General features: G+C 41.4%; 1 protein-coding gene across 1 annotated transcript; it reads left to right on the plus strand.

Moving 5' to 3' along the window:
- Positions 1-735: 735 nt before the first annotated feature.
- Positions 736-18,450, plus strand: Cyrib (CYFIP related Rac1 interactor B; the record flags this gene model as incomplete). The annotated part of the gene is made up of 8 exons (XM_059253247.1): positions 736-890; positions 5,218-5,354; positions 6,227-6,304; positions 8,695-8,811; positions 9,736-9,815; positions 10,861-10,987; positions 12,564-12,634; positions 17,718-18,450. Coding segments are annotated over 8 exons (829 nt in total), but the record flags the coding sequence as incomplete, so codon positions are not given.
- Between the last annotated feature and the right edge of the window lie 7,511 nt (positions 18,451-25,961).

A 25,961-nucleotide genomic window follows, 5' to 3' on the forward strand; every position in this document is an offset into this window, starting at 1 on the left:
ATAAGCAGCTTCTGCCGTATTACAGACTTTTTTCTTTAAGATAGTGAGTTTGGGTTATTTAAAATGTTAGAGGAGGCAAAGCCAGTTAAGAAAACCTCTTTAAGTCAAAAGAAGGTCCAAATAAGAAAATTCTTTCTTCTGGGAATAACTCTATCCTAAGAAGAGACCACCGCATAATGAAGGACTAGCAACGTTGACAGAGGTCTGTGTATTTAGGGTCTCTTCCTGGTTGATCTCTTCCCCTTCAGAGCTGAAGCTGCTTTGTCTGTCCTCTTACTCAGGAAGCCTCAGAAAACCAGAAAAGGATCTTAGTTCTAAACAAGGAGTATTTACAATATTTCTCAGTTGCACTTTGCAGGTTGACTCAGGCTCATGTTTGCCAGGTCTTAGAGCTGGTGTGGACCGTGCACTTTGAATTAAGGCTTCTGGGCCCTTTCCCAAGATTGGTGTCTTCATTTATTGTCTTACTTTGTTCCTTCTTGATGACATACCAAGAGTGTCTCTGCAGTAGAGGAAACAGTATAAAATATTTTCCTTCTCTGGATCTAAATGGCACCAAGAAGTAATATAATTAACAAATAGGGTTTATTTTATTATAATATTATATTGCATCTATTGGGAAAAATCTTTGTGGAGTTGAGAAAGTCCAAACTAAAAATTCCTGTGTCTGTCATTCTATATTTTAAATATAAGGATCTCCTTCACTTGGTAAAACTTTGCCTTAATGTAAAAAAGACTTAGGACATTTATAAATCTTCACTTTTTTATTTCTTGGGTTTTGAAGGCAATCCAGCATCCAGCAGATGAGAAGTTGCAAGAGAAGGCATGGGGTGCAGTTGTGCCACTAGTAGGCAAATTAAAGAAGTTTTATGAATTTTCTCAGAGGCTAGGTAAGTTTAAAACTTTGTAATACTTACTTTCATGTTACAAAGAATGTTAATAAAAACAAAAACAAAAACCAGTAACCCTGTTTCTTAGGTCCAGAATGTTTTCAGAATGTTTTGGCTGTGTATCTGTTGTGCAGGATGTATATGAGCACACAGAAATGTACTCATGTCCTCAGGCCCAGATCTTCGAATTCTTCAGACTACTGTTTTCCTCAGCAAGTTGTGATTTACAGAAGGAAATCTGATTTCTTTGCATGCTTAAGGGTCTCAGTATAAGAAACCACATGGTAGAATTGGTCTCCATATCTATAACAAATCTTTTCCCTGGTAATTTTAAAAACAAAGACTAAAATAACGTAGGAGCCTGATGACGGACTGTTATGAGCTGCATTCCTCATATTGGGGCAGAACCCAGGGTCTTGTGTTTGGTAGGCAAGTGCTTGCCACTAAGTGACATCCTAACCCTTAGGACAAACATTTAATATAACAGACAAGAAATGGAGAAACATTTCTATAATAAATATCTTTTTTGAAACTGTGTGTGTGTGTGTATGCATACACATGTGCTTGGAGGCCAGAAGTTGTTGGAATGTCTTTTGGTGATTACTTTTGCATTTTATTTTTTGAGACATGGTTGTTTACTAAACCAGAAGTTTATTGTTTAGGCTAGACTGGTTGGCAGAAAAACTCCAGGGATCAGCCTGTGTCTACCCCAGCACTGGAGTTACAGGCGTATGCCAGCCACCATGCTTGGTTTTTACATGGGATCTGGATGTCTGAATCATTTTTATGCACCAGACATTTCTTACTTTAAGTTTTAGTTGTAGTTTATTTTCCTAAGCATGAAAATTAGTTCTTTTTCAGTTATTTGCCTTTTAGTCAAGCGTCTCTGTGGTCTGTAGTTTTGCATCTTCTGTAATCTTTGTCAGCTTAAGTCTTCTCATCTTGGTTATTTTGACTATATATTTAGACTCCTTCTTATGCTGTTAGTACTTAGCCTCCTTTGAAGTTGAAATGCTCAGATTCTACTGAAGCTGTCTTGGTCTCTTGGTGTGTATCAGTGAAGAATGAAAAAAAAAAAACAGACCAAAGTGGGTGGATATAAATGTTTTCTGATGTTCTAGATGTTGGAATTAATCTGGTAAAGTGTGACCTGTGGATGCTGTTCTTCAGAGGATATAATAACAGTTTATAGCAAAAGTTTTCAATTTTCCCATTGTTATAGTGGGCCTTGAGCCTTTCATAAAAGAATTCTTAGGGACTTGCAAAGTCATGAGTAAAAGTAAAACTTTGAACCCACAGATAAACATTAGGTAGGGCTCGGGAACCGTGCAGAAGAGGGGGAGGAAGTATTATAGGAGCCAGAGGGGTCAAGGACACCCCGAGAAAACCCACAGAATCAACTAACCTAGGCTCATAGGGGCTCATAGACACTGAACTGATAACCAAGGATCCTGCATGGGACTGATTTGGGCCTTCTACATATGTTATAGTTGTGCCGCTTGATCTTCTTGTGGGACTCCTGACAGTGGGGACAGGGTCTGTCTTTGACTCTTGTGCCGGCTTTTCGGACCCTTTTCCTTATACTGAATTGCCTCATCTAGTCTTCAACTTGATATGCCTTGTTTGGTTGATATCCATGGGCCTCCTGAATAGAAACAGAGGAAGAGTGGAGGGGGTACAGAGGGGAGAATGGCGGGGAACTGGGATGAGATGAAGGAGGGGAAACAGTGGTTGGATTGTAAAAATAAATAAATACATATTTATATGTTTTTAAAAGTAAACTTTGAGATCTAATGGATTACCCTATCTCACAGGTCAGTAATCTGGTTAATGTTTCTAGCTTCATTGCTAACAGGATATATTTATTTGCTTGCATAATAGACTCAGTGTTGTTGAATGAGTAGCTGATACTTTAACGGCTACACAAATTTGGTATCTCAAATATGTATTAGGTCTTTAAGATCAATACTAGTACATGTTAAGCTCTTTAGACAACCCTATTTGACTCTTACTAGCTGTGAACAATCTTGATCACCTCCAGAATTTAAGTATTCTGTCCAGACTGCTCAGGCTTCTGCCTGTATCTCTTAAGCCTCTCTTACTTCCTCTCTACCTACCCCTCCAATGTGGAGCCAGAGATGAGAATAAATACCAGGCAGCTTGGGGAACTCCAGCAACTGTTAAGTTGTACAAATCCTTCAGCATCTTGCAATACCAATGAAGGAGCTTGTGGCCTTAGCTGTAGCGTATTCATCATGGGTTGTACTTCAGAAGAGAGACCCTGGTGTCTTGCTTGTTTCCATCTGTTAGAGTACAAGCTAATAATTGCCAGACTAGTTGGAAGATGCAGAGTTTTTCTGACAGTCTTAATGGCTAGAGAAATTGTCTCTATTTGTGTTGGTCTCAGGCCTACAGGCCTTTCCTGTTGAGTCAGCTACCGTGTTGACAGTAGACATAATGCTTTATCTTACCAAGGTCTTTCTTCTGTTCCAGGGCTTATGGAGTGTATTCAGTATGTTGATTATTCTCATTGGGCTTTTTTGTTTGTTTGTTTGTTTGGTTGGTTGGTTGGTTTTTTGAGACAGGGTCTCTCTTTGTAGCCCTGACTTTCCTGGAACACTCTCTATAGACCAAGCTACCCTTGAACTAAGAGATCTGCCTGCCTCTGACTCAACAAGTGCTTGGATTAAAGGCGTGTGCCATCACTGCCAGACTGATAGGTTTTCTTTTTAAAGCAGTGAATTGTTTGTTTGTTTTGATTGAGACAGGATTCCTGATAGCCTAGGTTGATCTTGAACTGACTATCTGAAGATGACCTTGAATCTTTTTTTTTTCCTTTTTTTTTAACATTTATTAATTTAGGACCTGGAGAGATGACTCAGTGATTAAGAGCACATGTTGAACCTAAGTTCAATTCCTAGCACCCACATGGTGGCTCACAACCATCTGTAACTCCATTTCCAGGGGATCTGACTCTATGGGTCCCATTCATGCACATGGTGCACATACATACATGCATGCAAACACATGCATAAAAATAAATTACTCTTTAAGAAAAAGTTTATTTGCATCACAGAATAGTTGTGGAAATCAGATTGCATGGTTGGTTCTTTCCTTCTCCCACTCTTGGTCCTGTGGATCTCCTGGTCTCTTGGCTTTGGCCTTGAACTTTTTGTGGATGGGCAAGGTTATGTTTTCACTGTGTAGACCAGGCTGGCCTTGAACTCACAGATACCTGCCTGCCTTTGCCTCCAGAGAGTTGGGTGCCTCCCCTGAGCCCCCATTTTGCTCTTGGACTTGTGATTTTTCTGCTTCTACTTCCTAAGTGTAAACATGCCAGGTTTATGTGGTACTGGAGATTGAATCAAGGGCCTCATGCCTGCTAGGCAAGCACTATCTCAACTGAGTTACACTCCCAGCCTGCTGTGTTGATTTAAAAAAAAAAAAATTTTAAAGATTCAAAAGCAAAAGCATTTACCGTAATTGTGTTCCTAAGTGTTGGCTGTGTTACATCTGTGGTCCTCTTCCCTCCAGTCATATCCTTTGGGTTTTCTTCTGATAATTCAAGGTCTGGTGTTTGAGAATGGTAGGATGACCTTTGGTGAGAATCAGTGACAGTTGTCTCTAAAAGGAAAATTCTTTGCAGGGGCGTTCTCTTCTGGTCTTACTGTTCCTCCTTCTTCTTCTAGCGCGACAACTTTTTAAGCTGGGTAATGACATCATCAAATTACCATGTTAAAACGAACACTATCTTACCTGCAATGTAAGATCTGGAATGTGAGGTTATGTGTGCCTTACAAGGTACAAGAGTGGATGTGAAGATCGAATAAAGGGAAACAGTTTCAGTTTGGGGTGGGGGCATTAGTTTTTCCTTTGTTCATTCCACATATATGTTAATGTCCCTAGAAAGCAAAGTTTGGGAGCCTTTAGAACAGAAGAAAATCATGAAAATCTGCTGTGACAGGATATTCAAGAGAAGAAATGAGTGTTTGCCTACATTTGATCAAGTTTCAGAGTTAATTTCAGCATTTTGGATGCTCAGGATGCCAGAGCTACCAGACAAGGGACACAGGGCTGTTTCCCCTGTGCTCTTGGTGCTTAGTTCAGATTCATGCTCTGCATCATTTTGAATCTGAGTTTATTGAATTAGTTCTTTTGAGGTTTTCATTAAATTGTAGAGACAGTTTGAGTGTATGCAGTATTAGCAATGGCAAGGTGTAGGTTTGTCTTGGCTATAGAAAGAGAGAGGGAAAGTGTGTTCATATCTGAATGTTGGTTGGGAATTGAACTCCCTGACAACCTAACATCTTTATCTTCTTTTCATTAGAAGCAGCATTAAGAGGTCTTCTGGGAGCCTTGACTAGTACACCATACTCTCCCACCCAGCACCTAGAGCGAGAGCAGGCTCTTGCTAAACAGTTTGCAGAGATTCTTCACTTCACACTCCGGTTTGATGAACTCAAGGTAGGGCAGTTTTTATGAAAATCATGTTTTCAATGAGTAGTCATAGGAGAAGCTTTGTTAACCTGTATTGAAATGATTTCTGCCCAATTGGAGAGCTAAATTTGAAATAGCAGCTCTTCTGAAGTGGCCGCCAGCAAAGTACCAGGGGTCATTGTTCATTGTAAAAACAGCAAGTAATCCCAGCTGCATTTCTGGTTTTCTCTTTGTCTAGTTTATTCTACCTTTTTCTTAATACAAAACTTAATTTTTCTCTCTCTCTTCCCCACCACTTTCTTCTTTCCCCCTTTACTCTTGTCCTCTTCCTCTTTATAGTATTTGTACCCATAAGCCTGTGTTGTTGTATAGGACAAATCTAAAAAAAGCACTGTATTTTTTATCTGGAGCCCTGAGTTGAAATTATGAGACCTTTGATTTTTCAAGACCTTGATTACCTTTTCTAGAAAATGGAGGAATTGTGTTTCCAACTGTTGCTTCATATTGATTTATGGACAACTTAATTCTCTACTAAATACTTTGGGCACAAAGGATTTGTATGTAAATACTTAGTCTGTTGGAGAAATGCCCTGTAGGCCATGTGTATGTTCTTTTATTCAAAACAAGTACCCTTACATTCATTTTTTTGTTTGGTTTTGTAATATCAATTTTTCGATAAACAAGCATTTAAGATATTACCTAAAATTATTGAAAAGGAGGAATGCATAATGCCTGCAACTGAAAAATAGCCTACCAGAGAGTTGTTAAAGTTAGATGAAAATGTTAGGTTACCAGTTCGAACTATAGTAGATTTTCACCTGGTTTACCTTAGCATTTGGTACTTAACAGTCGTCTTTCACACATAACAGTGTTCTTTCATTCATGTCCTCTCTCTTTAGATGACAAATCCTGCCATACAGAATGACTTCAGCTACTACAGGAGAACGTTGAGTCGGATGAGAATTAATAATGTCCCGGTAAGTTTATGCTTTGAGTTAGGTTTAGTGGTGGGAAGAATAACTTGATTTTATTCTTCCCTTTGTTCATTTATTCACCCACTCACCAGATTTCCCCCCCCCGCCCCCCCGAGCCAGTGCTACATAGCGCTGGCTGTCCTAGAACTCCCTATGTAGACCAGGCTGGCCTGAAACTCAGTGAAATCTACCAGCCTCTGCCTCCTGAGTGCTGGGACTAAAGGTGTGCACTTCCATGCCTGGCTTATTGAGATGTTAAAGCTAGCAATTATCAGTAACCATAGCTGTGGGAGGAGAGCTCAAACTATAGCAAACCATATAGCATGCATTGTTTTTCTACTGCCTTTCAATTCCCACAACCACTTAGTGAAATTGTGTTTTCTTTTATAACACTGGTACTTTAAATCTCTTTGTATATTCTTACTGTAACCAAACAAATTTTTACATGAATGTTTATGGTTAGAATGATGAACCCTGAAGAAAATTGACCTGAAATGAGGAACTTAACTGTGAGTGGCAAGAGGGGTGCTGGAGGTCCTGGACCATTATTATTAGCACATCTGTCTCAGGCTGATGAGAAAGTCATTTCTTGGCCTTTGTCTTGGCAGCATAGCTCCTCTCTTGGATCTTTAGGACTGCTATTCTCTTCCTATCCTCCCAAGCTGTTTAGTACTTTTTTCTACTTTCAGGGAATTAATTACATATGGAGAAAATATTACATTGTGTTTAGGGGATCTGTTTTGTGGTCATTGGTATATTTATTGATACTGCAAAACCTCTATGAAGTGGTTTTTGTAAAATGAGCACGAGGCCAGCACTAAAGGGTTTCTGTTCTTTTTTTTTTTTTTTAATCTGCATGTTGCATTTATTAAATACATTAAAATCTGCAATGTAACAAAATGTTTTCTGCATATGAAATTCAAAACACCATTTTAAATGAACAAAAGATGGCTCACTTCATTTTTGTTTTTGTACAACTGGTGCATTGTACACTAGCTCAGTTCCACCATACGACCTGTTTGTTCTTTTTATTTGACATTGTTCACAGACTAGTACACAGTACAATAAGAGTGCTGGATAAAAACATGAGGTATGAAAGTGGTTCAGAGATTACAGGCCATGCAGATCATGCTAGACAGTAAAGAAAACACTAAATAAAAATACATAAAGAATGTGCATTATAAAACAAAACAAAACTCCATTACACAGCTTTGCTGCTTTGGTTACAAAGTGGCAGATCTCTGTGAGTTCGAGGCCAGCTTGGGCTACAGAGTGAGATCTAGGACAGGCTCCAAAGCTACACAGAGAAACCCTGTCTCAAAAAACCAAAAAAAACCAACCAACCAAACAGACAAACAAATAAACAAACAAAAAACGGTTTCTCTGTTCTTTACAACAGTTTGAATTTATACTGACTGCCTAGTGAGAAGCGAATGATAGTGTCTGTTTTTAATAACCACCCTGTAAATCAAAACAACACTCAATCTTTTACCTTCGTAACCATCACTACTCAAGAGGCCAAGGACATTAGAGAGATCTTCAACTGGCTTACCCTCTCACTAATTAGATATAAAGCCAGTAGTTCTCAGTAAGATCTCTTAGATTCTTGCCATCTTGCATATTTTATCTCCTCCTCTTTCTCTTTACCTCAGAGCTCATTTCCCCCTGTCTTTCAGTTACTTTGTAGCAGCATAATTTCTTTTCTGGAACTGTCTGCGTACTATTATGGGTTGATTTTTTTTTTTTTTTAAGACGTTTGCTTGACACTCTTAACACTTGAAACGGCTCCCTATTTGTAAGGAAAATGCTGACTTAAAGTAGCATTTAAGGCCCTTTACAGTCCCCACTTGTACTTGAACTTTCACCAGTTGCTGCCTCCTATTCCACCGACTGTGTCAGAATGTGGCCTGCTAAGTCATTTTAAAATGTATTTTCCTCCTGCCGATAGAAATATCTTGTTTATATCACTTGTAAAAGCCCAAGTCTTCATCAGTTCTTCTCGTTATTTTCTAGTCTGAAGTCCCTTCCCTTCTGCTGTTGCCTATTTTTTATCATGGATGCTATTATGTTCATAGTGGAAGATAGGGCATAGTTTCATAATCATCCTTTTGTTTTCCAGAGCCTTTGAACAGTCTCTCATGTAGTAAGATGTCCCATCCAGGTTTTGCGATTCCATAATACCACTTAATATGCATTAGTGGTAGTTGTTCTTTTTTTAAAATTGCTTAGTATCATTTGCAGTCTATTTATTTTTAAAGAGTATTTAAATAGTATTTGTATATTGAAGGTCTGGACTTACTAGATTGGTTTAATAAAGTAGATATTCTTGGACCTTTTATGCACGTCATCATATTTAATAATTTGGGAATTAATGTGAAGTGATTTCCACACAGGCAGAAGGAGAAAATGAAGTAAATAATGAATTGGCAAATCGAATGTCTTTGTTTTATGCTGAGGCCACCCCAATGCTGAAAACCTTAAGTGATGCAACAACAAAATTTGTATCAGAGGTGAGTTGCTGCAGACCTTTCTCCATGTTGATGCTGATTCACTCACTGCAGATGTGGTGACCTCAGCGGTGCTGTGATTCAAATACCGCCCTTAGACTGGCACTCCGAATGAGACCCACATGGGCACAGCCGCCCACTAGCTTGCAGTCACTCTGGAGGTACTTTGAGCACTGCCACGTTCACATTGCCTTTTTCTAGCCCTCATCTTTCTCCTGTCTTTCTCAGTTAATAATGGCACCGGTACAAGTCAGAATCTCAGGGATGATCATTTTAAATTCCTTTTTGCATTGCTTTCATCTGTCCCACAGATCACTCTGCTGGATCCTCTAAAGTACATCATGCTTATAAAGTACCTCCTGCTACATCCCAGAGCAGACTGCCACCCTCTTCCTACTCTTATCTCTGCTCTTGTTCCACTCTAGTTCTTTTTCTGCTGTTGGAAATGTTTCCCATGGCCTGGAGAGATGGCCTGCCATCAAGCCTGATGCTTTGAGTTTGTTACCTGGGACTCAAATAGTAGGAGAGAAGAGACTAGCACAGGTTCTCTCCTGACCTCCACACATGCACTGTGGCACAAGAGTGTACCCACATACCATAAGTAGAATGTAATGAAATAAATAAAATTTCCCAGTACCTTCAGGATAAACAGTATCTTAACCCCTCATCTCCTGTGTTTACAAGGCTGTACTTATTCTTGCTCAGCTAAGGGTAATCTCTTTTCAGGGCAGCAGGGTCTTGGCGGTTCTGTGCATGGCTTTATCCCCTGATCATGGAACAGTGATTAGAATCATAGTCATTGGCTTAGAGAATTAGAAATAGGAGCCAGATCATTTGCTTGTTTGGGGGATTCTATTAAGTTTTAAATTATTAAGTGACAAGTTTTTCACCTTAACTTACTTCTTTTGTTCTCTGTACACTTTGTAGAATAAAAATTTACCAATAGAAAATACCACAGATTGTTTAAGCACCATGGCGAGTGTATGCAGAGTCATGCTGGAGACACCGTGAGTATTAGCCCATCTTTTTCACTCCAGTGACACTGCTGAAGTGACTGGTATTTCAAAACCTATCCAAATACAAACATGTCTGTGTGGAAAGAGAAATGAAGTTTATCCTAACCATTGAATGTTGAATGTGTGAACAAAGTCAAAATAATTTGGCAGCTTAGTACATTTCTTCTTGATGCATAGAGCTGGACTCTGGGTACTGCAATAAGTTTATTCTTATCAGAACCAAGAATTTCATGTTTTGGGAGCGTGGGAAGAGTCCCTTTCAGAGGGCTGTAATTATATTCCATTTACCACATGTTCTTACACTATCAGTTTGTCCTTGTTTCCTCACAATCCTGAATTATCTGAAGGCCTTTGTGATACATACGATTTTCCCCTCAGCACCGAAAGAATGTCTCTTGGATTCTTGACTGAGGTGGTTTTGACTGGAGAACTTTTGGTTTTGCAGCACTCTTTTCCCAAAATGCTCTTCTGTACACTGTGTTATTGATGAACTCATGGAGCAGGACAGACACCTCCCACTCTTCCCTCCCGTGGAAAGAAATGGGGTCCAGGAAATGAAGGGATACATAGTGCCCCCATTCTGGGTCAGGTCTACTGCTGCCCCTCATTGCTTTCTTTGCAGATCAGAATTCTGTTTCCTTTTTCCTAAGTAAGAGAATATGATTGGATCCTGTAATACAATAGTGTGTTTAGATCAAGATACCCATAAAATAGCAAACCTGCTTGCTCCATTGAGCTTGTGACTTTTCTTACATTGCTAAGCACCCATCCCCAAACTCTTATTTCAGGGCTACTTTTGCTTTCTCTAAAATTATAAAGTGGTAATATAATACTCTGGGGGTACAAATGTGGGAACCACAATATGTGGGTGGTAAGTCCTTCCCATATCCATTTCCTCTCCCTATGGACCTTGTGGAGAAGGGGTAGTATTAGTGTCCCTTTCAGATATCAAAGTAGTCAGGATCGAGTGCAGGTGTAGTCAGTTCGTTATAGAATTTGTGATGTGCCTCATCCATACAAATTGTCTGCTCTCTAGGGAATACAGAAGCAGATTTACCAATGAAGAGACAGTATCATTCTGCTTGAGGGTAATGGTGGGTGTCATAATACTCTATGACCACGTCCATCCAGTGGGAGCATTTGCCAAAACTTCTAAAATTGATGTAAGTTACATATTGTTTGATATGATTGCAAACTCTTTTCTTGCATGGAAATCATAAGATTTTATTTAAAAAGTAACAGGTTGGACTCACAGACTCTGACCATAGTTTGTGATACAGTTGGAATTCCTTCTTCTCCACTGTTCTGCATTTCTGGTTGCTAGCCAATATGCAGGTGTGTTAGGTGACTGAATGATAATGTTACTGATAGGTGATTGAATAATGATGATGATAATGTTTGAGTATTTCTTTGTGGTATCGCTAATAATTACATAAATTTTCTAATCTTATCCTTTGGCCAATAACCAAAGGTAAGGATTATTTGAAAATGTGTATTAAGAGTCAGCATTGATGCTTTTTTAAGAAAAGTGGAAGATTCTATGATTTTCTTTCCCTTCCCTGTTCATAATATTTTGTGACTGGTTTCTACTTTCCTTATCTGCCTAGAAGTTCCTCTTAGAATTAAAGTATTGTTCTCATTTCTCTATCTGTAGTTTTTCTGGGCACTCTTTTTTTTTTTTTTTTTTTGGTTTTTCGAGACAGGGTTTCTCTGTGTAGCTTTGCGCCTTTACTGGAACTCACTTGGTAGTCCAGGCTGGCCTCGAACTCACAGAGATCCGCCTGGCTCTGCCTCCCGAGTGCTGGGATTAAAGGCGTGCGCCACCACCGCCCAGCGTTTCTGGGCACTCTTAAACATCAGCATTCTAATTAGTGTTTTGTGGGGATTATCTGATAATTCCCCTTTTATTATTACTTCAGACTTTCAGCATTTTAGATCTGAATTATGGGTTATTAACTTTTATGTATCTTTTTTATATAGAAAAATGAGTTAGCTTACTTGTGTGGTAACTGTGTCCCAGAATGTTTTCATTGTTCCCATGTGCCTGGAACATTGTCCTAGGATTTCCCCTTCACTAGAGCAGCTTCGCTTTAGGAGATTCAGTAATAGAATTGCTAGGAAGTGGTAGACGGTGAGGCTAAACCCACATATCTTTTTTCAAATCTGTGCTGCCATGCTTTTCACGACAACCAGGCTGATCTTGAAATACCATCCTCATTGAGTACCTCCATCTGAGTACCCTGTAGACGTCCCTGCTGCCTGCCTGCCAGTTAATCCTACCTGAATCATTGAGTACCTCCATCTGAGTACCCTGTAGACGTCCCTGCTACCTGCCTGCCAGTTAATCCTACCTGAATCATCTAGATTCTCTAGCTCCCTTCTCATCACCACAGGATTCCTGTCTGTCCTCTGCTTGTCACAGGCTCCCTGGAAACTCCTCTTTCCTGGAGCAGACCCATTCTCTCCCTACAACTGCTGCATAGAATCTTTTTCAGGATGTCTTCTCTTAGTTCATTAGTCTGAGTGGAACTTTGTTTTGACTGACTGCATTCCCAGAAAGCTCTGCCTCACTGAGAGACTGAGAATAATAGCGTTTGCTGCTACCCCCACCACCAAGAGTGAATAATTAGGCATTTCCAGTATATAATCTCTTCAGTTCTGTAGTTAAGGTTTCAGTTTTGTTTTTTGAAATGAATGTTACATTAAAAAGCAGATATTTACTTTTTCTTTTCTCCTCAGATGAAAGGTTGTATCAAAGTTCTTAAGGACCAACCTCCTAATAGTGTAGAAGGTCTTCTCAATGCTCTCAGGTATGTATGTGTACTGAAGCGTGACAGAAAAATGTATGTTAAATGTTTGAATAGCATCTAAAAGATACTTCAGTTACGTTTAAACTGGAAGTTTTGCTTATTGGTAATGTTGCTCCTGAATAGTAATACAATATTGTATAATGAGAGCTGTGTGAGACAAATGAGAATACCAGCTTCATTTCTTGGCTCAAAATTTTGCCCCTTTGAAGCAAGATTGCTTCTTCCAACTTTAATGTATGCTGATTCACAAACATGGGGAAATGCGAAGAAAAACCATGTGATCTTACCATGTGTATGTGACTTCCTAGTGGATTTTTCCTTGCACACATAGAGAATGATAGTTCAATGTAATTGTCAGCCCGTTGATACAACAATATAAAGTTCTATTCCTCTTGAGTAGGTTAGTGGCATTTCTGTGTCCATGATCCTATGTCTACATTATCTTTGTTCTGAGGTGTCATTGTTGATTTAGTTACTGAAGCTTCTGTGTTGCATGGTATCTTTGTAAGTGGACATCTTAGTGCTTAAAACCAACTTAAAACATAATTTCACAACCTAGAAGCTAATTTCTATACTTTATTATGTGAGGTTTAGGAAAAAAAAAGAAAAGAAAAGAGTATGCACTGGAAAATTCGAAGTTGGTTAGTATATGTATTATCTGAGGTTACCTTACTGGCACAGTGGAAGACTTAAGCAGGTATTCTAGCAAACAGCCCTCAAAGTGTAAAGTGTTTACTCACATTCTGGCCCCCTTACAGTTTTATTCTACACTGAATAAAAACAGTGCCCTGCCAGAATGCAGAAATATTTATGTGATGATGTTTTATCAGCACATGTCAACTCATTTCTGCTGAGGGAAACCTTCACATGACTTTATTATGGGAAGTGTCCTGTAAGCAGTTTCTACCTGGATACAAGAAAGCTACTTTAAATGAGCATTAGAATGAGAAAAACTTAATTTAATTAAATCCATATACTACCAGGCTACACACCTAGAAATTTTCTTCTCACTTTGGCAGTGCAAATTACATTTTAATTTTAGCTATGTACGACATGGGCCATCTTTATTTCCATTCTCGATAGTGTCTGTGTCTCATTCTGCTTGATTTTTCTATATTCTGTTCTGTTTTTCCTGAAGGTCAGTCAGTCTCTTTAGTCACCTGGTATCAGGAAACCTGAAATGTATTATTAAAACTTAGGAATACATAGCTGGGCATAGTGGTGCACATCTTTAGATCCCAGAGGCCAACCTAGTTTACTTAGTGAGAGCCCATTTCAAAAAACAAAATTTACAGGAGGAGGAAGTTGAGGGTTTTAGAGTTTGTTTTGTTACCTTAATGGAAGCATGCTAAGCTGGGCGGTGGTGGCACACACCTTTAATTCCAGCACTTGGGAGGCAGAGGCAGGTGGATCTCTGTGAGTTTGAGGCCACTCCGATGTACAGAGTGAGATCCGGAACAGCCAGGACTGTTACATAGAGAAACCGTCTTGGAAAATTAAAAAAAAAAAAAAAAAAAAAAAAAGGAAGCATGCTGAAGGGTTAGCTAAGCACCCTACAGTGCAGTGTTGCTTGTAGAACTTATGGGTGGGGGTTAGTGCAGTCTCTTTGCCTGAGTGTCAGAGCAGAGGGGCAGTAGTGTCGAGAACAGGACTGATAGGGAGTGTCCACAGGACAGTGCTGAGGAAGGCAAAGTATCCTGTTAGTTTTTTAAGTTCTGAAGAAAACTCGTGAACTGATTTGTTCATAGTGAGCATATGCTGTGTCTGGCTCTCAGTTTTTTATCTGGGGTTTGTATGCTATTCATTGTGCTTAGATGCTTCATTAGAAGGGATGTGTGTTGTAGCCGGAAGTCGGAAGTTTCTCTAGTCGTCCCCCCCCCCCCCCCCCCCGGTCCTGCAGCCCTTTATAAAATAATCATTCAGAGGCTTATATTAATTACCAGCTGTATGGCCTCTGGCAGGCTTCTTGCTAGCCAGCTATTTCATCTTAAATTAACCCATTTTTATTAATCTATGTATCGCCACATGTTCTGTGGCTTTACCTGCGTCCCATTACATGCTGCTCCTTGGACGTGGTTTGGCGTCTCCCTTGCTCTCCTTTCTTCTTTCACTATCTCTCTTGGATTTTACTGCCTGGCTCCATCCTGCCCTGCCATAGGCCATGCAGCTTTATTTATCAACCAATCAGAGCAACACATATTCACAGTGTACAGAAAGACATCCCACAGCAGTGTGTTATTTCTTAATCACCCCATATTTCCAGTACAGTCTTGAATGTGAGCTTTCTCATTACCAGAGCTATGGGTGATACAGTGGTTGTGGGCACTTGCTGCATATCACATGAACTTTGCAAGTAGTACAGGTGCCGAGGAGCCTGAGATGATGCAGAGTTTCATTCCTTAAATTTGACGTGCTTTATGATATCCTAGCCTTTGGTTCATTATGTATTGAACGTGGATATGCTTTGGAGTAGATGATTGTAAAACATGGAAGAGTTCCAGGTCTTCACCTAGAGTTCCTTTCCTTAGATCTCAACTTAGATCTGAGTGGAGACTCAGGCCCTCATTTTAAATAAATACCCTACTGAAACTTTAAAACATTGCTGAAACTAAGCTTTCTCATAGCAACCAAAAACAAACAAAAAACCTTTTTGCAAATTAATGAACAAAAGATTTTGAGTAGAATTTTTTTTTTTTTTTTTTTTTTTTTTTTTGGTTTTTTTTTTTCCGAGACAGGGTTTCTCTGCGTAGCTTTGCGCCTTTCCTGGAACTCACTTGGTAGCCCAGGCTGGCCTCGAACTCACAGAGATCCGCCTGGCTCTGCCTCCCGAGTGCTGGGATTAAAGGCGTGCGCCACCACCGCCCGGCCTTGAGTAGAATTATAATTGTGTATGTTTTGAGTTATTTATATAGTACCTCCAACTTACAGTATGCTAAAGGGAGAAAGCAGTGAGTCATGAGATGGAGCTAGAGTTGTGCATTCAGGTGCAGTGCTAGTACTTGCTTCTTTGCTGAGCTTCAGGGTAAAGGTAGCCATTGTTTTCTGGTAGAGAAGCCACAGGCACTTGAAGGAGGACTTGGGTTTTTTGTGCAAACAAGAATTAATCCATATATCTCATATGTAGTCTATCTCTACACAGTCAGAATGGTGATGGAGCACCTCTGGCCTTGCCTTCCGGGGTAGGATGCCAGAAGTGTTATCATGGCCACATCCCTCAGACACAGTTCTGGGGAGTGTAAGCATTGCTGACTATTATGTGGTACAGACTTGACTATCTCTGTTCTTTTGTTATTTTCAGTAAAGGAGGGGGAAAGAAGCCATATAGATGGTTGACATCTATTTTTTGATATCGAAAAGGGTGACATGTGGTCATATATGCTTTGTCAAAACAGAACAGTTAAATCTTGCTCCATTACTGCCATTTCATTAAATATCCCTCCATGGCAGCAGTTCTCAAGCTGTGGATCGTGGCCTCTTCGGCAAACCCCAGTATCCAAAAATATTTACATTGCTATTCATGACAATAGCAAGACTACAGTTATGAAGTAGCAACGAAAATAATTTTATGGTTGGGGGTCAGCACAGCATGGGGAACTGTATTAAAGGGTCTCAGTGTTTAGAAAGGTGAGAACCACTGCTCTATGGACTTTTCCTTCCAGCCCACAGCCTGCCTGCCCTGCAGTTACTTACTGAACACCCGTTATGTACTGGGCACTCCAGTGTCTCTTCATGAGAACATTTTAGAAGTGACTGCTGAGAAACACAGATGTAGTTCACTCCAGATGTGTGATAACCACGCCTGTCTCTTCACCTTTACAAAGAATACAGATAGCATCTCCACTTTTAAAGTGTATTTGGAATACATTTAACATTTGTTTATAGTTCTTTAACATAGACCTACTTCAAATCATCTAGTTTTTTTGAAAATTATGTGAAACACTTACAAGCTAAATCATCTGTTTGAATTATCTTTGCAAACCTTTGTCTGATGCTACTAATCAGGTTCAGATTCTAGACATCTCCTTCACTGTTCAGTAGCAGCTCCTCAGTTGAACATCCTCTTGGGAGTATTTTTTTAGTTCATTGTGGGTTTGGATTTGCATACTTGTTCAAAATACACCCACCTGGAAGTAGGTACTTAGAGAATGTAGATAGTTCAGGGCACTTTTGGTTTTTCAAGACAAGGTTTACCCTCCTGAGTGCTAGGATTAAAGGTGTGTGTCATCACTGCCTGGCAGGGCACTGTTTTTACACAGTGTATAGTGAAACTGTAAGGAGGCCAGAATGTGAGTAAATACTTTACACTTTGAGGGCTGCTTGCTAGAATAGCTACTTAAGTCTTCTACTGTGCCAGTAAGGTAACCTCAGATAATACATATATGAACCAACTTGGAATTTTCTAGTGCAACTTTTTGAATGTTTTTATTCTTTGACAATTTCATACATGCATTCAGTGTATTTGGTTATGCCTACTCCTATCCCTTCAATACAACTTTTATGTATGAACATTAAAATTTAAATTTCATATGCTAATACCAAATATTGCCTATTGTTTTGTTCATTTATTTTTCTCCCTTAGCGATCCAAAATCTAAAAAACGTATATGTAGCCAGATCTCTGTGAGTTTGAGGCCAGCCTGGCCTACTGAGTGAGATCTAGGACAGGCACCAAAACTACACAGAGAAACCCTGTCTCAAAAAACCAAAAAACAAACAAACAAACAAACAAAGTATATGTATTTAACTTACATGCCATGAAAAAAATAGGTGGTAGGCTGTATTTGGTTCAGGGATCATAATTTGCCAACACCTGGGATAGATCTGTAATTTTGCTATCCATGAGAGGTAGCTATTTGTTTATTTCAGAGTTTGGCTGATATTTCAGCAAGGTGCTTTTAACTAGATGACCAGCAGCAAGAGGCTGCTCTATTGGGTGGAGGAGAGAAGCAGAGTGAGCCTGTCGGGATTAAAACTGCCACTCTAAGGTGTGATTTTGTGCGGTTGATTGGCCAGCTGCTCATCTTGCCTTATTACAGAGCGCATACAGACTTTGATTTCCTAACATTGATCACTGTCTCTTATAGGTACACGACAAAACATTTGAATGATGAGACTACCTCCAAGCAAATTAGGTCCATGCTGCAGTAAGCGCTGTGGAGCAAGCCCCTGCTGCAGATGGAGCACAACAGTGTTCTTCAGTGACCGAGAATGCAGTCTTTAGTGATTGCCATTAAATCTCCTTATTCTTGCTTTGGTTTCTTTCCTCTGTTCCTCTTCCCACTTTTTTAATCATGTTCTTGTTCTTAAGACTTCTTTTCTGTGCCAAAATCAGTAAAGTTATACTTTGAAAGGGATTTTGTCCTTTCAAAACAGGCCATCTAAGGCAGCTAATTATGCATTGCATTGAGGTCTCTACTGAGAAAAGTTCTGTGACTTGAACTAAATATTTTTAAATGTGGATTTTTTTTGAAAACTAATATTTAATATTGCTTCTTCTGCATGGCAAACCTGCCTCTTCTGCTATTTAAAACCCTCATGGATTTATTTCTACTGCCGCTTTTCATGTCCGGCCAAATGAGATGTTTAAATTAACTGTGTGGTGCAAATGGTACCCAACACAGACCTTTTTAAATTAGTAAGACTTTTGTTTAAAGTTTTAAGTTTGCATTTTGACTTTTTTTTGTGAGGATGTATGTTGTGTGTTTAACCTTTATTAACTAACGTTAAAAACTGTGATGTGTGCGTAGACTATTACGTATGCATGTTCATGTTCAAGAATGGCTGTTGATAAAATAAAAATCAGCTTCCTTTTTCTAAGTGTGGCTTGGTTTACTGAGGTTTCTGGAAGTTTTTCCTGTATATATTTCTGTGGAATGCATAGACACATTACATAATTTTCTTTCTCTTAGAGGATAGCTATGTCTTTTTCAGTTGTATTTTTCTTTATTTTTGTCTATGTACATAAGTTTAACTGCTTTTAAACCTGTTGTATATAAGATGACCAGTGATTGTGTCATGAACTTGACTTCTGTTTTGATTTCATCTTGTGTGAGTGTAGTTGTAGAAGGAAAACCACACTTTCTCAGCTCTCAGTTTCAGGAGTGAAAGGGCAGCAACAGGAAGCACAGGGTGTTTCAGAAGTAAGGTGAGCCCTTGACATTGGAGGACAGTGAGCAATACGAATACTTCCCAGAGGAAACGAAAGACTGCCATCTCACTAGTGGTAGAAAGCTACCGTGGGTTTCAGTTTAAAATCCTCAAACCTGAGTCGTGAAATTTATCATGGTTGAGAGGAGCTGCCTAAAGGTTGTCTAAATCAGTCTTGTCAGGGGTTTAATGACAAGGTGATCTGAGGTGTGGTACAGTAAAGTGGTTAACCATGGAAGAGGATCATAGGCTTTCCTCGGGGGCCTTCTCCATCAGAGCACACAGCACTTGGTAATAAAGTTCCTGTTGACTCCTCTGGCTTCCTGCCTACTCCTGTCTCACTTCACACCCTGTTCTCCAGCCAAGCGTAACTATTTGCTGTTTACAGATTGTTCCATGTGGTGTTGCTCCGTGACTCTGGCCTGGCTACAACCTGAATCTGATTTCTCTTTTCTCCCTCATGACTGTCTGACCAACACCAGCTTTCATCTTTTAAAAGTCAGCTTCTATTACTTCCTCCTGAAAATTGTTTGGATGATCCTGACCATGTTTTCTAGGAGTCCTCTAACAGTATTATAATGGGTTAAATAGTGTATTCTGCAATAGGTAATGTCTGCCTGAAGCTGTATATAAGGCCTCAATTTGGAAGAAGGGCCTTTTCAGGTGAATGTAAGGATCTGTGGATGACATCATCCTGCATTAGGGTGGGCCCTAACGCCATTGACAAATCCTGATAAGAGAAAAGAAGGGGAAACAGACACATTGGAGATCTTGGAAGGATAGAGGCAAAGGTGAACACCCTGAGCCACAGAAGCTAGAAGATGGTCATGGAACAGTTTCCAGCAGAGCCTCCAGGAGGAACCAACCCTGTTGCTGTTTTTACTTCAGACTTCCATCTTCTATTATGGTGAAAAAATAAATTTCTATTCTAAGCCACCTAGTTTGTGGTACTTTGTTACAGTCAACGTAAGCACTGAATACAACTGTCTCACAAAACAGCCTAGTACTTCACACTTTTGGATCTTTTCTGATACTCTTGAAAAATTACAGTGTTGAGATGCTGTGGAGAATGAGAGCTTGAGAGAAGAGCTGTGTCCTGTTCCTCCAGTGTCCCAAGGAAGGATCTTGCACAGTACCTAAATATGGATAGCTGCCAAGTTAGTGCTTGAATGGAGTGAATGAACTAGATGTAGTAATACTGCTGTGGCCTTTCCAGGTAACATGGTTCACACTCTGCATGTTGAAGATTAAGTGGGCAAAAAAAATCTTTAACTCTAGCCTAGGGGTCAGTAGCCCAGGCTCTGGGCCAATCCACCTTCTTCTGTACCTACACAGCCTGTGAATGAAGAATGATTTTTAAAAGATTGGGGGAATAAAGGATAACAAATGTTTTTTTAAAAGTTGAAAAAATATTTTGTAGCATGAGAAAAGTATATGAAATTCAAACTCCAGTGTTCATAAATAAAATTTTATTAAACATAGCCTCCTCATTTGTATATATATATATTATTTATGGCTATTTGCTCATTGTAGCAGCTTGTTGTGACAAAGAGGCCATCAGAGACTAAAGTGTGTCCCTGCCCTGTACAGAAGAGCAGCAGGTCTGTTTGACAGCCTCGAGTAATAGGGGCACACTCCTGCAGTGTGATGGAGGAGCTGCCTCTGCTGGTGAATGGGCTCAGCCTCACATCTGAGACTTGCCATTCACGTAATACAAGGAGCATTGTTGGCTTGCACTGCAATTTTTTTTTCTCTGCTTAGGAAACTTCCTTCAGAGTGAAGGATTCTGGGGTTCGGTGTCATAGCACAGCCACAGCAGAGGCCAAGCAAAGGGTCTGTTTGCCCACTGGCCAGAGGTTGGCCCTGCTCTGCTGGTGGTAATCTAACTCTGAAGCTTGCTTCCTTTTGCCCCTCTTGGTTTTCTAAAGTATGTCTCTGTCAGCACGTCTCAGCCTGTTTTTGACCCCCTGTGCCTCTGGTTTAAAACAGTTGGGTAAAGCTGGGTGGTGATGGCGGCGGTGCATGCCTTTAATCCCAGTGCTTGGAAGGCAGAGAGAGCCAGGCGGATCTCTGTGAGTTCGAGGCCAGCCTGGATCTACAGAGTGAGATCCAGGACAAGCACCAAAACTACACAGAGAAACCCTGTCTCGAAAAGCCAAAAAAAGGAAAACTAAACAAAACAATAGGGTAAGCTATCCTGTCGTCTCTTCTACCAAAGCACACTCATGACTTTCTCCACTATCTTTTCTTTAGTCCTTGTCATAGATGTGGTGCTTTCAACTTCTGTTTCAGTTGACAAAGATTTAGATTAGCATTCTGGATCTCTAAGGTTACTGCAAATATTTTAGGCTTTTGAGTATAACTGGCATCTCTGTGCTCAAATCTAAATTTTTGAGTTGAAAAACTTCTTGCTGAAATGCCATTCTGGTTCCATTTGAGATTGCAGTAACTGCCATGCCAGAAATTCTTAAAGGAATAGCCCACCAACTGAATAAGAGTGGAAGACAGTGGAAAGACCTGTGGGTTCAGAGCCCTAACACCCAAGCCACAGCACTGCACAGCTAGCTCTCTTCCTCATCAGTAGTGAAGGAGAAGTGACTGATCCCAGACCACTAGGATGTCTCATATGTCTTGTCAGCAAGGCAGTAATAATGTGACAAGTTACAATAAAGTTCGGTCAGTGAGCTATGTATTCAGCTTTCTCCCTTAAATTGGTGTGACTTTGGTTAAATGTCCCCAAACAGGAAACATGGTATGTCTTCAGAGAGGGTCTCAATAAACCAGTAGTCAATGCCTGGGATGTTTACAGGCAAGGAGTGCTCAGTGTAAGTATTTTGACCATTATAGCTTTACAATCCACTCCTGGTGTCCTGCCTAGTAATGTAGATTTTTCATTCTAGAGAACACTACTGGTTCAACTGTTTAGTTGAAGGTGCTACACCTGTACAATCTGAATGAGTCCGTAATAGATCTTGTAATGGATAAATGGGAATATTTGCATGGATTTTCAGTTTTCTGATTAGCAGGCAATTAGCCTGTACATTTGAGACAATTTTTAAAGGTTTTTAAGTATGTGTATATGTATGTGTCTTTGTGCATATGTGCACATGAGTGTGGGTCTCTGAGGAAGCCTAAAGAAGGCATTGGGTCCTCTAGAGCTGGAATTACATGTAGTTATGGACTGCCCAGCACAGGTCCTTTGTAAGAGCAGTGTGTACTCTTAACTGGTAAGCTGTCTCTCCAGATCTCTAAACACAATTTTTTTTTTTTTAATTTAACATTTTGCAGTGCTTGGGGTGTGGAACCCAGGATCTTTCACAGGCTAAGTAAGTACTCTACCACTGAGCTACTTGCCCAGTCCCTGCAGATGCTTTTAAATGGCAAGCTCCAGTGAGTGAAGAGTTGCTTCAGGGAGCATGTTGACAAACCATCTTTAGTAAGTAAGTAGTACTTGTCATAGCCACAGCCTGTGTACTAGGATGACCAGGTAATGAGTTTTCTGAGTGTGTAGGGAGGGCATTCTGGGCTGAGGAGGTCTCTTACTGGCATATATTGTCCATGTCTGTTCTGATCACCTACACAAAATGCCAGAATCTTTGAAATACTGTTTCCTGAGAAGTGCTAATGGCTTACCCATGGTGTAGGAGAAATAGCATAGTTTTTGTAAGTCAAGTGGGCCTGGGCCACCTGGAGCTGCCTACGTGTCCTTAGAGCCACTGTAATGCCACTGAAGCTGTCATCTCCTTGCCTGTTAACTAGTGTGATGTTCATGAGCATCTCATGAGTTGGTGCTGCTGAGGAGTTAGTATTTAAGTTACAGAGCCTCACGAGGCACACAACATACCAAGGTGCAAGTTTTCACACCTGAAAGTAGAGTCACTATAAAGTGAGTCCACTTGCTCGGCATTTACTTGCTTGTAAAATTTGGCTTTTTACGGTATGTGGGTCCTGTCTGATGCTCAACTCAGCTTTTTTTTTTTTTTTTTTTTTTTTTTTTTTTTTTTTTTTTGAGACAGGGTTTCTCTGTGTAGCTTTGTGCCTTTCCTGGAACTCACTTTGGAGACCAGGCTGGCCTCGAACTCACAGAGATCCGCCTGCCTCTGCCTCCCGAGTGCTGGGATTAAAGGTGTGTACCACCACCGCCCGGCCTCAACTCAGCATTTTTTAAAAAAATTTTTTTTTTGTATAAGAGCATTTTGCCTGCCTATAAGTGTACCATGTGTATGCAATACTCCCACCAGATGAGGGCATCAATCTCCTGAAATTGCAGTTATAGATGATTGTGAGCCTCCATGTGGGTGCTGAGAACTGAACCCAGGCCCTTTGCAAGAGCAGCCATTGCTCTTAACCGCAGAGCTATCTGCATAGTCCAATTGAGGATACTGAGGCCTTTAAATAAGCTGTTCTAATCTTCTGAGATAACCCCACCCTCCAGTCCCTGCTACGGAGCAAGCAGAGCTGTTTGATCAGTTTTCTTGACAGGTACAATCCCAGGGGCTAGTCATCTCTCAGAATGCTGTTTCTTCCTGTTGCCAGCTTCTGGCAAACTGTTACCAACACAAGGAAGTGATGTGTGAGTCTCGCTCAATACCTGCTTCCCGGGTGGCCCGGTCCTCCATTCCCTAAGAGCTGGTCCGGCACTGATATCTTGCCAGTGCTTTGACTTTAATTCACTAGGGTCTATGTTACTATGGAAGATGCCAGGGGTTGTGGGGAAGCTTGAGCCAGCTGAGAGGGCAGTTTGCAGCTTAGAGCGAACAGGGATAGGGCTCATTAAAGAAGGTATCTTGTGAGCCAAACCAGGAAGAAGAGAAGGCAGCCCTCTGCAGTGAAGGAACCTAGGGAAGGCAGCCAACAGCCAAGGACGGGACAGCATCGGGCCGGAAGCTGAGGGGAGACAGGGAGGTGCGGCCAAGATGAGTGGAGCAGAACAGAGGGCCTTTGAGGCCATTTGAGACTGGCTGTGCTCCTCAGGCTTCAGAGGGCTTGGAGGAAAGAAATAGTATGATCTATTTGAAAGACTTCATTCCAGCTGTCCCAAGAGATTGAGGAAACAGAAGCAGGGGCCAGTGAAGCAGTAGATATCATCAAGGCAAAGACTGACATTGAGTTGGCCAAGTTTAGGGTGTGACTTAAAGATGGGGGCAATAGGCTTCCTCAATAAACTAGCTGTGGAGGGACAAGGTGGAGAATAAATTGGGCCTTTGGTCTTAGTGCCTGGAAGGATAAATGGGAATGGAAAATAGGTTGGGGACATTATTCTGTTCAGCAGGGACTACCCACAGGGATATGCAAGGGCCCAGAGAGAAGCAAGAGGTTTACAGAAAGGACAGCTGGATGGCCAGGTAGAGGAGGTGCTATAGCACTGGGTCTAGCCCCTTTCTACTCTGACCTGTGACTTCCCTGGGTTCCATCCTCCAGGTCTGCAAGAATCTCTCTCTCTCTCTCTCTCTCTCTCTCTCTCTCTCTCTCTCTCTCTCTCTCTCTCTCACACACACACACACACACACACACACACACACACACACACACACACGGGAGGGGGTGGGAACCCCTCATTGGTGAATGTAGGTTTTACCAGAAATAGTCCATCAAAGAAGAAACCCACATCTAGGGAGATGCTAAGAGAGACCCAGCCACTGCACAATTAAGGAAGACTGGGAAGAGACTGGTCTATCAGGGAAGGGTCCAGTTTCTACTTTTTTGTTGTTGAAGACTCCTCTCCTGACTCTCCCAAGCTCCAACAGGTGCAGTTGGCTGGAACCTGAGCAGCTTGACCCATTTGTCACGTTATGGTGGCAGGGGAGGTGGGGGGGGCATAGTTGCAGGAAATGTAAGGCAGGACAGCCTGTCTAAGTCCTGTGTTACTTCTCCGTATGGCCTCATTTACCCTGCACCATACAATAACAGCACTCTTGGAAGCATGCCACACATAATTTTGGAAGTTCTTTCTGCCATCTTCTGCTCTAGGAATTCACAAATCTTGTACAATGGCTGATTTCACCTGAGCACAGAGGGGCTATATTGTCTAAGCTACACGGCTGGGAGTGGTAACTGAGCAGGGCACAGAGGCGAACTGTTCTGCAGCCAGCCTGCCTTGCTCTCAGAAAGAATCCTAGTCCAGGGTGTGGCCCTGGCCTACCTTGTTCTGAATGGGTGTCTCTAATGCCTGAAAGCAGTCCTGAGTGGGGTGGGGCCTGTCCTGGTGGAAGCCTGCCAACAGCTGTGGCCACTAGAGGGTCAGTGACATTCTAGGCTGCTAGGAGTCAGGTTGGATGTGACCCTAGGGACAGATCAGTGTTCCCTCTTCACTAGAAAGCCCAGGGCTTAGGTCAGCCAGTAGCTGCATTCCTGTGAGGCACCCATAGAGAGCTGAGAGCTGAGGCATCACGGTGGGGTCCCAGGTGAGCTGGCAGCTGGGTTGCTCCAGCTCCAGCCCACAGCTCTGCACCAGGCTTAGGATGAGGACCACATCCTCATTCTTCAGAGCACTGAAGACTCTTGTTGGAAGAGGACAGGTTGTTTCCTCTATTTGGTTACAGTTGTGTTCCAAGATGCTCGCCACCTGCAATAAACCACTTAGAAGGAACACAGGGACCACCTAGGCCTTGGGTGGTGGCACCCACCCTCAAGCAGCAGCCAGGGGCCTCTGCTCCCTGTCCACAGCCAAGCCGTGGCTTTGGGGTTTATGCAGTTTTGCATTTGGTCTCGAAGACTGTGCAACCCTATTTCTACTCCTGTGCACACTCCCCTTGGCTGCTGCTGACTGCAGTGAGGCATCTCTACCACTCCCCAGAACTGCTATCCTGCCAGGCTGCCCACCCCTAGCTAATGGACTTCAAGAGTTGTCTGCACCAGAAAGTGCCTATATGAGCTCATTCTAATGCCATCCATCATCAACGGGAGGAAATAGTTGGATGGGACATCTTCTTTCCCTTCACGTTTTCAGGCTTGGCAGAGAACATGAATGATGTGGATATAGAGAACATTTCAGGATGCAGGACAAAGTGGGATCCCCTGCAAGAGGCTACTCAGAGCTGTAGGCTGCAAGGCCAGACCGAGAGCCTGCTCCCTCTGCACATATGAGCTGCAAACAGGCTCTTGGGGAATGGAGGCCAGATCTTCCTACAGAGCATCTCCATCTGCCTCCCACATCTCTCCCTGCACCTCCCTGAATCCCA

The sequence above is a fragment of the Peromyscus eremicus genome, unplaced genomic scaffold (assembly GCF_949786415.1).
Source record: "Peromyscus eremicus unplaced genomic scaffold, PerEre_H2_v1 PerEre#2#unplaced_3846, whole genome shotgun sequence".
NCBI classification, from domain to species: domain Eukaryota; kingdom Metazoa; phylum Chordata; class Mammalia; order Rodentia; family Cricetidae; genus Peromyscus; species Peromyscus eremicus.